This window comes from Hipposideros armiger, unplaced genomic scaffold, assembly GCF_001890085.2.
Source record: "Hipposideros armiger isolate ML-2016 unplaced genomic scaffold, ASM189008v1 scaffold_32, whole genome shotgun sequence".
NCBI lineage: Eukaryota > Metazoa > Chordata > Mammalia > Chiroptera > Hipposideridae > Hipposideros > Hipposideros armiger.
The window spans coordinates 1653503-1670589 of NW_017731382.1; the positions used below are offsets into that span (position 1 = coordinate 1653503).

At 55.1% G+C, this 17087-nt stretch overlaps 1 protein-coding gene across 1 annotated transcript in view; it reads right to left on the reverse strand.

Annotated features, from left to right (window-relative positions):
* The window catches only part of CDH4 (cadherin 4), a 465478-nt gene that overhangs the window by 115486 nt on the left and 332905 nt on the right, over positions 1–17087 (reverse strand). Inside the window, exons 3-4 of the mRNA XM_019637155.1 lie at positions 11424–11650; positions 10462–10467 (exon numbers count right to left, since the gene is read on the reverse strand). Coding sequence (XP_019492700.1) covers positions 10462–10467; positions 11424–11650 — 233 coding nt within the window. The remainder of the gene's footprint in view (positions 1–10461; positions 10468–11423; positions 11651–17087) is intronic.

A 17087-nucleotide genomic window follows, 5' to 3' on the forward strand; every position in this document is an offset into this window, starting at 1 on the left:
AAGTCTCCTTTCAGTTCCCCTCTCCCCGCTGAGCCTTAATCAACCAGCTTAGTATCAGGTTTATTCTGCTGACGGCCAAGATGGTGATTTCCTGGGCGGCTTCCCCAGGCTGGGGTCCCAGTGCCAGCGTGGGACCTCGGATAAACGAGTCTCATACTCCCTCTGAGCCTCAGTTTCCCCATTCAAGGGGCTGGTCCTCTGTGCTGTGGGGCCACCCAGACAGCTGGGGTGGGGCCCTAAGTAGGGGAGGTGACACTGGACGCCAAGGCTGGGGCTCCTGGGGTGTCAGCTTCTCATCAGTTTGGGGAGGGCAGGTGACCACACTCCTGAGTGACATGGTGCATTATGAAGTCACTGCCTCAACGGGCACTGGCTTTGTGAAGATAACCCGGCGTCTCGTGTGGGCTGGCGCCCTTCCCACAATGTGTGCCCCTCTGTCTCGGGCAGGCGGGGGGCCTGGGGAGCCCAGAGTGGGTGGTCTTAGGATCCTTCCAGATCAGCTCGTCTCTGGTCCTGGCGTTTCTCTCTGGGTGGGTTTTCTGGACCAATCCCAAGTGCAGGCACCCTCTCTTCCCAGGGATCAAGTGACAAGCCGCACACTTCCGAACACGTCAGTGTGACGTAGGGGACAGGCGAGAGGTCAGGGAGCTCAGGAGGACACAGGAACGCATGAACACAGGACAGTCTTCCATTTCCCTGACGGCTGAGGCCCCAAACTCACGGGCAAGCTGCATGTCACCAAAAACCCCACCATTGCCCCCACAAGCCCTGACCTGTACCCAGCACTGCCTGGCGCTCCTGCCTCCGAGGCTGGCTCGCCGCCCTGCACATTACTTTCCTGCGCTGTTTCCCCGGGCTCCCGGCAACCTGTGCCCGGCCTTGATTGGTCTGTGTGTCTGATGATGAGTATAATTGAGTGCGACTTCTAGGTGAGGTCTTCAGGGACTCATCAATATCACCAAGAGGCCCGGTCACTTCCCTCCCATCAGCACTCACAAGTGAGAGATGAATAATGCAAAACTGACCTGGGGCAGGTTTTAAATTATCACTTTTTTTTTTTTTAGAATGGAAAAAAAACGCAGAAAAAAAACGTGTTAGGGGGAGATGACAATCACATGCACCTCCTCCAATCTATATGCAAAAAGTTATAATGTGTCCTATTTTTCTATTATCCAACTGCTGACCTGCTAGGACACAGAAACATGCAGTGCCAGGTGTGAGTGCTGGCTCTGAGTAACTGGGCCGCCTCCTAAAACACGCTGCGCGGGGGGGCTGAGCGGGGTATAAGCCCCGGGGCGCCTTCCCTGGCACCTCCCGCCATGTTGGTTTGAGGCGGGCGTGAACCGGCGAGCAGGTGACTATGCCATGAAACATGTTCAGGTAGCCCCGTGATAGGAATGCCGACGACGGGTCCCTCAGCACACCTTCCTGTCCCAACAAACGGCTCCACAGGTGGGTCCAGGGTCCATGTGGGGGACCTGCTCCTGGGGATGGGGAGCCACGTGGGAGGAGGCGGTGCTGCTGGCGAGGGTGGAAATGGTTCCTAGAGGCACAGGGAGGCCTCTGGAGGAGACGGGCCAGGTGGGAGCCGCCAGTGAAAACCCAGCAGACAGGCGGGCAGCAGGGAGCGGGCCCCAGAGCACAGGCCACTGGACGTGGGCACCTGCCGCCTCTGCAAAGTGCAGCGTCTGGGGTGAGGGTCCCTGTTCCCTGGAAGGTGACTCTTGGCAGTGGCCATTCCCCTCAAGGGGGCAGCATGAACGTGGAAGCTGCTTCAGAAATCGCAGATACCAGGTTCTGAGTGCGGTTCTAAGGAGCACCTAGCAGCCCCAACCTTTGAGGACAGGGTCACAGATGACAGCCTGACATCCCCCATGGGCCATCCCACCCAGTCTGGTCCTGGGCGGACTGGCTGTCTGCTCCTTTAGCAGCTTAAATTCCCTCCACTTTGGAGAAAACAGCTCAGGCACAAGTCTGCCTGATTCGATAACACAATTTATGGAAAAAATGTCACATTAGGTCCTGGGACACGCCAACCTGGCTCTGTGACCGCTGATGTCTGCGGGGCCTCTCCTTAATCAAGGGGCCCCAGGTCAGCCTCACCCCCAGATCTGATCATCAGCTTTCGTTACCAGGACAGCTTTCCCTGGAAGGCCCCATGTGATCTCATTTCTCTAATGGCAGCGCAGCCCTCAGGCCCTTAACGCAGGGAGACTGGCTTCTTCAGAGGGGGCCTGTGGCTGCGATTTGCATAAGGAGATAATAAGGGAACGGGGGACGGTTCCCCGACTGTGCCTGCTCTCCTGCTGCACGGACCCTCTGTATGTGACTGAGGGACAGACACCACGGAGACTCTCCCAGCAGGCAGCTTCCTGAAAGGGGACAGCGCCCCTGCAAGTGAGGGACAGTGATGCTCTGGGGAGCCCGCACGCGCCTCCCCCACCCCAAGGTAAACAGTCCCCCCTGTCCTTGCCCTTAGCAGTCGGGCACATCCGCGGGCACCTCCTTCCTCTAACCGACCTGCCCCGGACGCATCCAGCCTCTGGCTCTCTGGAACCTGGACTTCTCACGCACACAGGGACCCCAGGCCCCTTTATACCGTCTCAGCCGACCTTCCCGGGGGCTCTGAGGCTTGGGTAGCCAGGCAGCCGGCCAGGCCCAGCCCACACAAGGCAAGTCTCAGGGCCTGGTGCTCCGAGGTCACTGACCGCACAGGGATCTGTCCTCCGGATGAAACGTTTGGGAGACGACACGCCACTTCCGCACGGTGAACTAATGGTACTTATGTTGCAACAAAGGTAGACACGACATTCCCCAAATAGTAAGTGCCACTTACGATGCTGCCCCTGCATGTCGCTCAGTCACCGAGCGTCCCGTTTGCATTGCGTCCTTATAGCTTTGGGTTAAATGTGCGTCAAGAAAGGAAGTAACGGGCCCCTTCCCCCACTCCCCCAAATGTCGAACCTGCTGTTAATTTTCACTGAGGATAATTAGATTTCTTAAAAACAAAAGGCACTAAAATCTATACAGATAGTTCATTCTTGTACCTCCTTCCCTCTCAATATACATTTGAAAAATGATACATGTCGCGCGCCTGCAAGCATGTATATTTAAAATATTTAACCAGGGTGCTGTCTGCAGCCTTCTGGCTGGTTTCCATGGTAGCTAAGGACAGACAGAATAAAATGGTTTTAAACAAACAGAAAATGAAACAACAGGAAGACATCTCCGCTTTTTAACAAATAGAACATGTGAGCCATTCTAAGTAGGCGTTTGCATGAGCTGGGCTCTGAAAAGGCGCTTGGGTTTTCCTTCTGCAACAGCACTACTGGGGGGTGAACGCCTGTCTGTACCCCCAAAGCGCCACACCATTTCCTGTTTCTGATCTCTTCTTAGAACGGGGGATCGTTTGGAAATTCCCATGGAAGTCATACAGAGAAAGTCTTCCTGAGTGAAATGGCACGGCTGTCCCTGCGTGTCCCTGCTTGGAAGGAAAGCCCTAGTGCTAACGCTTCTTCCTATACCTGCGGTCCCCTCCTGCCTCCTCACTCACGCCCAGGACAACTGCAGGCAGCGTCCGGCAGGGACATGGGAACTTGCTGGCTCACGGGACGCCCGAGGCCTCAGAGGACGCCCCGCTGCCCACTTGCAGTCTCATGGGCATGGTCCTCAGCGACCGGGAGCGAGACAGAATAGGCCTCACTGGCCATTCCCCGCCTGGCTGGCACGGCCAACCCTTCACTGTCCGCAGTGCCCGTTTCCCACGCCCCTGCTCTCCACTCTGCCAGGAGTCTTCAGCAAGCCACCTGCGGGGTTTCGGCGGCTCATCCCCCTTCAAGTCTCATTGAGACGCTGCCCTGGGCAGCGACCCTCACGGGTATAGCCCTGCGGAAACTGATGACACGTGACGCTTTCTCCCTGGGGCTTTTCGGCCTGGCCTTGGACCCTGGTCTGGTTGCAGAGGCCTGACCCCTACAAGGCCATTCGTAGCCTGAAACACCGTCTGCGAGTGACCGTTTCCACTCTGCAACCCCTGCCCACCCCAGAGCAGCAGGAAGCCAGGCGCGGGAGTCAGCCCTGGGGCCTGGGGCTGCAGGAAGTGCAGAAAAAGCAGCAGGGAACGCACCTTCAGCCATTCGACAACCGCTCGCGCCTTCACCTCCACAGAGAGTTGAAAGCTGCAGTTATTTGGGGGAGCTTTGCTGATACATTGAGACCTAGTAGTGATTAGCATCACGGGGTGGGGGTGCTGACAGGGCTGTGCACCTGGCCTCAGGCTCTGGAAAGGGAACAGCCTCCTGCTGGAGAAGTGTACGTAAATACGCAAACACCCATGTCCAGCTCCCAAGGCAGCCCAGCCTGGGCCTGAGCAAGGCCCTGAGGGGCAGTGCCGTCTGGACCTGCTGAGCAGGCTGGGCTAACTCTCATTTAAACAGAGGCCTCGGCCCCACAAGCTCAGGGATACGCTTCTGCTTATTATCGGGCAGCTGCTCTTCTCAGTCGCACTGAGGCCATCTTTTGGAAAAGGGTGAAGGGGGCATGTGCGATGTCCTGAAGACGCGCGCCCCACCACCGGGCGGCACCAAGCGACCTGGTTCCTCTCCAAGGCAACACCTCGCATGGAAGCCCCGCCTGGTCCTCTTCAGCTAAAGCTCCTGAACCCACAGTGTTGGGGTTCAGGCATGGATATACCACCCCTCCCTTTGCCACTCAGTCACGGCCACTCGAGGGTCCTCACACAGCCAGCCTGACTTCAGGAGCCTGGCCTCCCAGGTGGACGCAGGAGTGGTTCTCAGCCAGGCCCTCTCCCTTCCACTGACTTGTAACCAGCCTGGGAGCCCGTGGAGGTACACTCGAGGGGATGGAGCGGGGAGGACTGTGGGGCTGGGGGCACACCATGAGGATGGGGGTGACGGACCACGGGACGCAGGGAGGGAGGCTGGTGGACCCAGGGCTAAAGCATTGGGGTCTTGGTGAGCCCTGTTCTCGCCGATACTGGAGACCTGAGCAGCTGCTTGAAGACGGCGTGCGAGTGTCTGGGTGCCGGGTGGGTGGGCTCCCAGCTCGGGTCTCACCGCCCACTTTCGGGGGCAACATAAAGCGTCACCCTGCCCCCTGTCTTCCCCTTCACACAGCATCCTCCCGGTTTGTGCGTGTCTGTGTCCACACGTCCCCATCCCCACGACTTAAGTAATGACACCTGCACAACCTGGTTTACAAGTATCATCCCATCCCGAGGTCCTGCAGTTTAAAACCTCAACGTGTGAATTTTAGGGGGACACAACTCAGCCCACATACCTGGGGAGGCAGAAGCCCCGAGAAAGAACACCCATTAGCCCCCGGGCCCTGTCTGACGCAGAGATGCCGCTCGGCCGAGCTTTAGCTTTCATAAAATGCTGACGTGAGCTCTAAGACCCAATATTAGTTTCATAAACAACAGTTTCTTTTTTGCAAACTATACCCACAGGTCCCATTGCCACTTCCAAGTGCTACAGCAGCCAGTCAGATGACAACTGAGCGAGAAACTTTATCTTCAGTATTTACTCTTAGGCCGGAATATTCCTGAGGGGCGATTCAGCACTCCTGTGGGAAATATGTGACCTCATTTGCATTTTCTAATTGAATTGCTATCAGCTTTCCTGCAAGACTGCACAAAAAAAAAAATTCTCCCAGATTCTAGCCCTGCTCGTATGATGCACAGAAAGCCCGCTTCTAAGTAGTTGCTAGGAGAGGAGAGGGAAGCAAGGAGAAAAGTTGCCAAATTTTTATGGTTCATCTAACTGTAAAGCTGTCAGTTCTGTTCAACTCCACAGAGAGCTGCTGAAATAACAGATGGGAGGAAGAAACCTCGACGTCAGGGAAATGAAGCTCACAGAGCCAGGAAATTAGGGGGTCCCCACGCCACGGTCCTCCAGGGATTGCTTCAAGGCTCCTTTCATCAGAGCTTCTTGGGACTTTTTTTTTTTAAACATTGTTTTTTTTAAATTGGGGAACAGTGTGTTTTTCCAGGACCCATCAGCTCCAAGTCAAGTAGTTGTTTCAATCTAGTTGTGGAGGGCACAGCTCCGTGGCCCATGTGGGGATCGAACCGGCAACCTTGGTGTTATGAGCCTGAGCTCTAACCAACTGAGCTAATCAGCCACCCCATCCTGGGACTTTTAACACTGTGAACTGCTCCTCGGAAGGAGGAAACGTTTCTAGAAACTTCTGCCAAAAAAACTCTTGCTCACTGAGTGCCCATCTGAACTCCCCACCTTCCCCAATCCCAGCCAGGACACCCTCTGCGTGCGTTAAAAAAAATATGCTAAAATTGTGAATTGGAAGCTGCCTGCAGAAAAGTGCTTGAACCATCAGTGAGCAGCTAAACGAATGACCACAGAACGGACCCCTGCCCCCGTGAGCCCTCTCATGTCCCTCACGCCCACACAGCCCACAGGTCACCATCCCGGCTATGACTGCTGGGACCTACCCAAAGGCAATCGCACAGCACGCAGGTTCTGCCGTCTTTCCTCAGCACGTCAGTGCGGGTTCCTCTTGTCCTTTCTCCTGCTCGGAGTCTGTCCGCTTTCACTGCCGTATAATAGTCCACGGTCGAAACCCTACACAGTGAATCACCCACTACGATGGTGACGAGCGTGTGGGCCGTTTTCAGGCGTATCAGCGTTCAGATGCAGAGCGCCTGGCACGTGTGTGCGTGCGCTTGTAGTGGGCAGTGTACCTAACGCTAGTGACACATGCTAGAAAACACGCGTGTGGAGTCCGTCCTGCTCCTGACACCGAGCTCCTAACCCCCTGGAATTTCCTGGTTTACAGGGGCATCTTTTGTCCTAATTTGGCCGTTCCTGGTGGGCTCCTGGTGGCTTCGGCATGAGGGCTGGTCACCAGAAAGGCCTAAGCCTGGCGAGAAGCTTGGCGCTTTCAGCCCCATCCCCACGCACTCCCCGTACTCTGTGGGGGGGGGGGTAGAGGGGCTGGAGGCTGAGTTAATAACTGTCAGGCCTACGTGATGAAACCTCCATAAAAACCCCTCAACCACGGGGTTTGGAGAGCCCCTGGGGTGGTGAACGCCCCTGTGTGCAGGGAGGGTGGCACACACCCCACTCCACGGGGTCAGAAGCTCCCACACTCGGGACCCTTCCAGCTCACCCTACGCACCTCTGCATCCGGGTGTTCATCCTTATCGCATCCTTTATAAAAAAGCAGGGCAGAGAGCAAGGTTCGCTGAGTTCTGTGAACCATCGCAGCAAATCACCGAGCTGAGGAGGGGGTCGTGGGAACCCCTGATTTGTAGTCCTAGTTGGACAGACGTTGCAGGTGACCTGGGGACCCACGACTTGCAATTGGCGTCTGAAGTGGGGGTGATCAGTGGGACTGAGCCCTTCACCTGTGCGGTCTGTGATGCTGCTGGGAAGTCAGTGTCAGAACGGAATTAAACTGTAGGACCTCCAGGTAGCATCCAGGAAAACGGGAGAAGCCACACTTTCGGTGTCAGTGGAGTGTGAGCAGAGGAACGGTTTTCCTTTTTACCAGGTGCATGAGTACTCAGCATGAAGGGAAAAACGCCGAGTCGCCGTCTGAAGGCTTGTACCACCTACACTCCCACCAAGTCGGCAGGAAAAGTCTAACTGCTCACGCTCTCACCAATATCCGGTGTTACCAGTCTTTCTAAGTTTAGGCATTCTGGTAGGTTCTCAGCTGTCGTCTGCATGGCCCTGCTGACGCTGCCACGTCTTCACGCGACACCCAGGCTGTCCTCTTTGGTGGGTGGCCTGATGACATCTCTCGCCTGTTTCTTGGCAGCTTATCTGTCTTTACGTTGGTGATCTGCAGACCTCTGTGCATTCTGGATGTGCGTCCTCAGTCATTAAGTGCCAGCAATACTGAGCCCCATGCTCCGGCTCATCTCACTTTCTTAAGTATAAGCTCTGATGAGTAGAAGTTCTTATTTTTAACAAAGTCCAACTATCACCCTCTTCTGTACAATACACTTGGTGTTTCCTGCGTCACGTGTAAGAGGCTTCCCCCCAACACACCCCTACATTCTCAACCATCTTGTTTTGTCTCGTACACTTAGACGCACAGCCCACCTGGAACTGACTTTCGGGCGTGGTGTGGGGTGGGGGTCGTGTCACTCAAGGGTATCCCATTGGCTCAGCATCACCTATTGGAATGACAGTCCTTTCTCCATTATTCTAAGTAGAGTTGGCAGACGTTTCGTTATAAGGTCAGAGAGTTAAATATTTTAGGCAGTGCAGGCCAAGGAGCGAAATCAGGGGTGTAAATATAGGAACAACCTGTGTTATACAACCATTTAAAAGTGTAGAAACCATTCTTAGCTTGCAGGCCATCAAAAGGCAGGCGGCAGTTGGATGTGGCCTGCGAGCCGCAGTCGGCTGACCTGCCACAGAATGCCACTCTGGCAGAAAAGGCAAGTGTCTATGCCACGTGCACGTGAGAAGGTTCGTCAAGCTGTGTATGTGAAGTGGGTGAATTTTGTTGTATAAAAGTTACACCTTCATGAAGATGATTTTTTAAGACATGAGATATTTTTTCTGGGCTTATTATTTTGTTCCATTTGTTCGTCTGACCATCTCTGCTCCCAAGCTGCACCATTTTAATTATCGCAGTTCAGTGGTTCCCCCACGGGGGCAATTTTGCCCCTGGTGCACATTTGGCAATGATTGAAGACAGCCTTGGTAATGAGGGTGGTGGGAAGCTGCTGGCATCTAGGGGTGAGGGCCAGAGGTGCTGTTAGACATCCTATAGTGCAGGACGGCCCCAAACGCCAACAGTGCAGAGGCTGAGAAACTCTGCTGGGGCTTACTCTATACAAGCAAACAAAGAGCATGCTGCGATTTTTGCTGGGATTGTGTTGCGTTTGGAGAAACCTTTGGGTAGAATGAGTATCACTGTACACCACAACACTAAACCTTCTAAGTTATGAGCATGGCCCCTCCCTCCGTTTCTAAAAGATTTTTTAATTGTTCTCAATAATTTGGAAGGGTCTTGAACAATTTTGTCAGATGTGTTCCTAGTTATGTGATCATTTTCAATGCCATTGTGATTGGTGTCTGGTTTACATTTCAATCCCTAACTATTCGTTCCTGGTCTACAGAGGTACAATTGCTTTTACATCCATTGTACCCTCACTCGATAAATCCAGTACGTTATTTATCTACAGATACATTCACAATCCTATAAACTACAAATAATGTTAGTTCCATCTATTCTGATTTCTTTTTCTGCCTGACTTTGGCTGGGACCTACGGCGTGTGATGTGAGTGTCGTTTTCCTAATTCTGATGTCAAGGGAGGCTTTGAGTACTCCAACAGCACGTTGGAGGTTCTTCACAGACACCCGCTGTGAGGTTAAGGATCGTCCCTTCTTTTCCTAATTTGCTAAATATTTTCATCCTGAGTGGAGGTTAAATTTTAACAAGCATTAGACAGACGGTCGTCTGGTTTTCACCCTTTATTCTGCACACTGAATTCCATGGATTAACTTTCACGTGATAAACCAACCGTGCATTCTTGGAACAGACCAACATGGCCACGATTTATCCTATGAACACACGGCTGGATCTGAGGTTGCTAATGTTTTGCTTAGGGTTTTGGTAGCTGTATATTTCTAGACTGTTATCCATTTCATGTATATTTTCAAACATGTTGGTAGGAATTGTACATAATACCCTCAGAGGATCTCCCTGCATCTGTGCGATCGTTCCTGGTACCCTCTTTCCATTCCTGGTGGGGATTATTCGCCACTTCTTTGTTCTTACACAGACCCGTTGGCTTAGTAGTTTACAGAGCCAACTTTCGTCTGCTAATTCTTTCTATTAGTTTCTATTTCATTATTTTCTCCTTTTGGTTTTACGACCTCCTTCTTTCTACTTTGTGTTTCATTTCCTGTTCTTTTTATAACTTCTTGAGACGGATGTTTAGATCACTGATTTTTCTGCCTTATCCCAGAACGTCAGCCAGTAAGTTGGAGAAGCCCTGATTCAAACCCACAACCCAGGGCAGCTGGGCCACTTTACGATGCTGGGCTCAGCTGTACCTAGAAAGTCATTTTTCACTCCTTTCCGGAACATGGATTCTCCTATAGAGCAAAGGGGCTGTGGTTACACGGCTTAGCTTCCTCGTCTATAAAGTGCGGACAGTGACAGTGCCCATTTCTGGAGATGTGAGGATGAGATGAGTTGATATCACCGAGACAGGGTCTAAGAGAAGTCCTAGAAAGCCAGGACAGGGAGCTTTGGGTTTGAAGTAAGAGGAAACGGAACCATCGGCAACAAAGCTAATGTGACGACAACACGGGACGGGTCTGGTGGGCTGCAGAGAAGCTGGCTGCTGCCTGTTACGGTCACCTGTCATGCTCTCAGGTGTGTAGCCCCACAGTCACCCCATGGCTGTGTTGACTGGGATTCTGTGTCCCCTGTGCTGCCAATAGGTCCGGCCCAACCTGGGGCTGGAGGTGCGCTCTACTGGGACTGCCGAATTGCACTCACCTTCCATGGAGGCTCAGGGGATTAATTACAACAGGAATCTCTTCATTAACATGCCTAATAAAAGGTTACATTTTCAGTTCATGCCTTTGATCTGAGACCCTCAACAAGCTCAAGGAGCCCTACTCTGTGCTCACAAGGTGCACACTATGTGCACAGTCAGGGTGTGGCCTTAGCACAGCTGGCCCTGCCCTTCAGCCCTCTGCCATGCCACCTGGAGGGAAGGCCCCCCCACAGGGGACAGTGTCCCCAGGGCTGTCCTCAGGGCCTGCTTTGCTCACATCTTCTCACCAGGGTGTAGCTTGTGATAATCACTCAGGAAATGATGAAAAATCAGCCATTTGTCACGGTTTTCGTCACCCACAAGGTGAGGCTCACAATTTGGGGCACGCCGTTGTTACATGTCTCCATGCCTGGCTCATGGCTCTCAAAACGTCCTTCCCCATGGGGTCAGCTCATCACCGAAGGTGAGGCTATTCACCCGCGCCCCCACTTTCTCTTTTCCAACCTAAACCACCTACACTTTGTTTAAAAACAAGACACAGGCCCTGTTTTCCCAGAGTGGACCCTTGTTTTACTCCCCAGCCCTCCGGGCCTTGGGAGCCCCCGGAGCTGGTGGCTGTAGCCTCAGGCAGGAGAAGCCAGGGAATTAGCTGGTGCCCAGTGTGAGACGGAAGTGAGGCGCCCTTGTTTAAAGAATCGCTAAGGCCGTCAAGATGGTGACAGCAGTGCCTTCCACAGTGCGGGGCCCCGAGCACCTGCGGTGAGGTGGCCCTGCCTCGGTGGACAGGGCAGAGGGTCTCTCCTGCACAGCCTGCAAAAGTGTCAGCCTGTCATCGGGAACCTGCGCAGAGGCTCTGCTACAGTGACCCGGGGACGAAGGACAGTCACCAAGCCTGCTGCGTGCCGGCCCCTTTACCTTGTGTCCAGGGAGTGCGGATGAGGTCTGGGCCACCAGCAGCCGCACCATGGCATCCCATCGCTCGGCGGTCTGGCGGTCCCACGCCGTCACAGTGAAGGCCACCTCCTCCGAGGGGATCTGCAGTTCTCGGGTGGCGAAGACTGTCCCGTCTGCCCCGACTTTGAAGTCCATGCTGTTGGTCTCATACTGCGTCCCCTTGGTCCCCAGACAGCTGCTGAACTTGACTGCAAGAGAAGAGAGGAGAAGGGTGAGGACCTGCAGGCAAAAGGCAGTGACGGTACTCACGGGGCGCATTTCAGGGAGCAGGTCCCCGGCCACAGACGAGCAGCATGAAAACAAAGACCTAACTGATGCTTTGACCGCCAGCTCTTGGGCTTTAGGCTTTATTTCTCCCCCTGGGGAGTTCACAGCGGCCTCAGAAAAAAAGAAATAAAAAGAGCCACCATGCACTTCCGTGACATCTGAGAGACAGCTGTTCTGTGTCCCTGCCACTGCGTCGCTTCCTTGTTACTGTATGACCTCAACTGGAGTCCGGTGGCCGCAGGTCTGGGGACTTCCCTCCTGAAAACGATTCCCTCGTTTGCGACCTTCCCTCGCTGGTCACATGCACACCTTCTGCCACCAGACTTTGAAGCCCCCGACGGAGCTGTTTTCCCACCCAAGGAGGCAGTGCAGGGACCTGGCAGGGCAACGGGTTCTGAGCAGAGCTCCAAACCACTGCGTGCCTGGGTCCCTTTCATCCCTCAGCGACACAAACCCCACACTGCACACGCATGCTCCGTCAGGGTGGTCGGGGACAGCAGCTACTGGCAGAGACCTTGGACAGTGCTTCCTCGGCAAACTGGACACGGAGTGTAGGCAGCTCGTCTGCCCACACTGCCCAGTAGGCGCATAGCTTTGCTTCCCAAACATTAATCAGGCCCCGAGCTGCCAGCCCCTCCAGACAGCTCCAGCAGCACAGCCACGAGGAACCCCACAGCGGAGAGTCGTCCAGGCAGCTGCCCAGCCCTCTGGCTGCATTCACACATCTCTTATGTGGGTTTCCGCAGGTGCCACCTAATGTTGCAGTAAATTACGAGGCAGCACCAGCCAGTGTCACATTCTCCTGATAAAAACGATAGATAAAGTTACCTGGTATTTGTAAAAATGTGGGTATCTTAGCAATTATGGTGGGAGGATGGGTTTTTGAAAGCAATTTCACTGTCACAGCTTACATGATTTAATTACTATTTATCCTAGAAACTAAAAAAGCTCTTCGCTGTTACTTATGAGACAGTCTCCCCTGTGCTCACCTGTTATTGTTGCTTGCCCTGAAATAACAAATAATGTGCGCGTTCCCTCTCGTCTCAAATACTTGACTTTACACATCTCCCCAGTTACCGGCACCTCCCACTTGTGGGTTTAATATAAAAATGTTTTTAAACGGGATGAAACCAGCCGTTTCCGCCCCGTCTGGCCCTACAGCGCACGTGTGCGGGACCCAGGGCTGCACACACGGGGGTCCTCAGGTGGGTGAGGGTGACCGAGGTTATGAGTGGGATGTGGGTCCCTGGAAATATCCCTCCATGAGGGAATAATCACACTTTTTTCCAGTGACAGGAGAATTCCAAACTGCTTTTAGCGTACATTCACCTCAACGGTAAACAAATTAAAATCAGCAACAAACTGAGTGGCTCAGTCATTTCTGACACCCAGCTGTCACCGACAAAGATAAAAATGACAGTTCTATGATTGCTGGGAGGTTAGCACAAAATGTATAAATAAATAAGCCCCTTTGTTCTCTGAAAGTAAATTTCTAATAACACTGAAGGATCGGGCAGGGCGGGTTTGCGTTTCTTCAGGTTTAAGCGACGATGCCACTGCACTGATAAAAGTAGGCAGAGACAGAGCTTTGGTGGCGTCTGAGGCAGTGTCAGTGTGGCCTTCAGAACCACCACCAGCGTCTGAGCCGCCCAGCAGAAGGTTCCGGCACTCACCTCAGAGGGGAGGGAAACGTCCCTGGCCTCAGACCTCCCAGCCACAAAGATGGAGGCAGAGCTTGACCACAGAGCCGCCTGGCCCACAAGCCCACGCCCTCCAGAGAGGACAGCCGGCTGGACGTGGGCTGTTCTCACTCCATCCAGCCTCCGCAGGCCCACTGGCACCTCCGGCCCTCAGACAGCTCGTCTCCTCCCTGTTGGCCAAATGCTCCATGCGCTAGGTGTCCACACACAGTTACCCTCGCCTGTGACACCCTCTTCTGCGTGCACCTCCTCTGAGGAGCCGTCCCGGGTTTATCTTCCTTGCTGATCCCTCTCCCCAGGGCTTTCTTCACTTCAGTGGCTTCCTGCGGGGGGGGGGGGGGGGGGGGGGGGTGACATGAGGCAGTCTGCCCCCTTTGTCATGGACACTGTTCAGGGTTGCCGATGACGGTAAGAGGCAGAGGATGGTCAGTGGGTGTTATCAGTGTGGTGCCCAGCGGGTGGTGCTCGAGCCACTCCTCCGACGTGGGGCTGGTTCCAGGCCCCCCAAAAGCTGCCCCCTCGAAGCCTCGAAATGGATGGGGCAGCACAGAGACCCCAGGTAACTGGGTCCTCAACGTCCTGCCGGCTGCTTCCTGCCGTGTGGAGTTTGAACATAAATGAGTTACTTTTCTCCACTCCGCCCACGGTCAGACCCCTGTCCACGGCCACAGACGCCGGTCAGCACCGTCCTTCCTGTGCGAAGCCGCGCATCTGCCGCCTGCCAGGCTCAGGGAGGGGCCGCCCGTCCCACAGGCTGAGCCCATATTTAATATTTATGGCACTTTTTGAAAACTGGAGGTGCTGACGGAGGAGCAGTGCCTGGGACTGCGGTGTAAGGCATGTCAGCCGGTCTTGAGCTCAGGAGGGATGTCTCCCAGTTCCAGCCCTAATTAGTAGTCCTTTGTTCAAGAGAACAAAGGTGCAGGTGTGCTGGGAGATACAGGATGGTGGGCAGACGAAAGGTCTAGATCTAAGGAGGTTACTTAAGCGAAAGCTCTTTTCTGAGCGGCAGTCCAAACGATTTTGCTGCATTTTGCCCACAGGGCAGCGGGGCTGTTTATTGTTCTCTGGTTTAAGGGCAGCCCTGCTCTGTGGTCACCCGTCCACAAGTTCTTTCTCCTCTCACAGCTCTCTGTTCTAAACATGTAGGGAGAACGTGAGATTTGGGCCCTGGCAAGGTTCGGGAGGGCAGACAGGACCCTCCTCAGCTGAGGTCTGCACGTGGCCGGCTGGTCCCGAAGCTGTGGGGACGGGTGGCACACCGAGAACAGATGACCCACATGCAGGCAGGAGCCAGGGGTCACCTTCCGGGCCCCACAGCGCTGGCCCAGCAACCATGCTTCACCCGCGCTCTCTCTCTTTAGATGGATAACAAACACACACAAAGCCTGTGTCACCCTTTGCCCTTGACCTCAGATGTACAAGCCAGGAGGAGGATCTGAGGGTCCGAGCACGTCCTGCTCACGAAGGTGGCTGGCACGCTGACCGCACACAGCCCAGGAGGCTGCAGGCGGGCAAGCGCCCCTGGACCTCGCAGGAGTGGAGCAGGCACCCTGAGGCTGGGAGCCTGCGGCCGCCTCCCAACTGCTCTGAGCGCACACAGTCTAGAGTCTTCGGGGTTCTGATCGTGGTGCTCTCACCAGAGTCTGGGAAGGACGCGGGGACTGAACTTGGTGGGGACTGAACTTGGTGGGTACGAAGGTGGTGGCCATGAAGCCGCTGCCCGGCCTGCTCTGGCTTGGACCTGAGGCCACCAGCACCATGAGCAGGGGCGCACACTGTCACGTTGGGGTGGGGACGCTCTCTGTGGGTGTGAGGGATGGCCTGAGATGGCTCCGGGCAGTGCTCTGGATGGTGTGCAGCCTTGACCCCCTGCCCCCTGTGCTGGCTCCGGGGCCTCTGGCAGCTGGCAGCCCCCCTGCCTGGCACAGCTTTAGTGTCAGTTTGCTGGGGCGGAATCCAAACACGACCCTGAACTTTACCAGCTGCTCCCTCTGTCAACACACTCGGGGTGGCCGGCAACCGTTTTTCTAAAGTAAAGAAAAGGACTCAGGAAACGCAAACACATTTTCTCCCGACTCTCAGCCACACTGACTGCCCGGCAACCTCTCCCTGGGTCTCCCTCGGCAGAGCTGTTGGTGTGGGCACGTTCATGGCACGCTTGGATTTGAGATATTGGGGACCCCTTGAGATGAGCAGCCATTGGGGTGCCTGTAAACCAAGGATGGACACATGTGGTGTGTGCAGCCTGCCCCGAGGCTCGGGGTGCGGTGGGGCAGGATGGCCTTGGGCGACGTGCACACACTCTCCGGAACCTCATAGCACAGGGGAGGGAATGCACGCTGCACACACACTCACACTCTCTCTCACACACACACTGAAAATGGGCGCCGTGCTGGGGACGCCACGGTACACGGTCTCAGGAGAGCCCCAGGAAGGGGCCTGAGTGGTCCCAGGGCCCCGGGAGGTATCCAGGTGTAAGCGTGGGGCGCGGATCTGCCGGGGTGGGGGCAGGAGATAACCCAACTGCGCTAAGACGCCCTCAGTGAGGGGAACAGCCCCACAGAGACACAGGGTCCACCTGGGGCTGCTTGAGGCCCTGGGGAGGCATGGCGGGGGAGGTCTTCACAGAAAATGGGGCTCCACGCGATGCTCGCCCGACACACGTCTGGGCTCTGCGATCATCTACGATGTGGGGACGTGTTTACCAGGCTGGGACTAGGAAGGCTCGGTGGTGAGGAGAGAAATCTCCTCCGACGCGGACAGGAAATGCACCATTCCTCTGTCTAACTGTCTTGTGGTGGCGTCCCCTTCCTCCGCCGAGAGCCATCCATCCCCAAGGGGGGCGAAGTCCCTGCGGTCGGTTCGGTTGTTCCTGATCCAAACCATGTTTCTAAAGAGCACAGAAGAAGCTGCCACACTCTTCATGGGTGGCGTGGGGGAGGGGGCGGGAACACGGTCTCACCTAAGTGACAACTGAGCACATCATCTCTCTCTCAAAAAGTTCCAGTGCCCACGACGCCACTAAAGGGTCTGGAGAGTCCTGTGAGGGTGAGGGGACCTGTGAGCCCTAAAATGGTTGAATCCAAACGCTGGATTCAGCGTGTATCAGTCAGCATGAGGCTGGGTTACGCTGAGTAACAGACAGTCCCCAAATCATGGGACACGGCATTGTGGGCTGGCGGGGTGGCTGTACCGTGAGCCCTCGGGCTGCTGCCGCCACTGCCGGGGCGAGGACCACCCCGTGGTGGGGAACAGGGGCCTCCGCCCAGGAGGGACACGCCCTGCCTCTGCCCCCACTTTCTGGCCAGATCACGCGGTCCAGCCCCAAGAGTGAGGAGGTGCCATCCTACCCCGTGCCCGAGAGAATGGGGAGAGGCACTGCAGCACTGTTAATACGCCCGTAGCAATAAACGTTCGCGCTGGCGGCTTGCGTGCGTGTCACACCACATCATGGTCTCCTCTGCTGTTCCCTCACGGACCTGCCACCACTTTTAGAGGCATCACCGCATGTTCGGACTATGAGTTCTTTCCTGCCCTAGTCCAATGGCACTTAGAAAGATCAACGCCCAGAGCAAGTGCTGCCTCTGAAGAGACGGTCTCCATGGACGCCTCCACATCAGCTGCCACATCACCTCAGCCTGGGGCGCACGTGTCA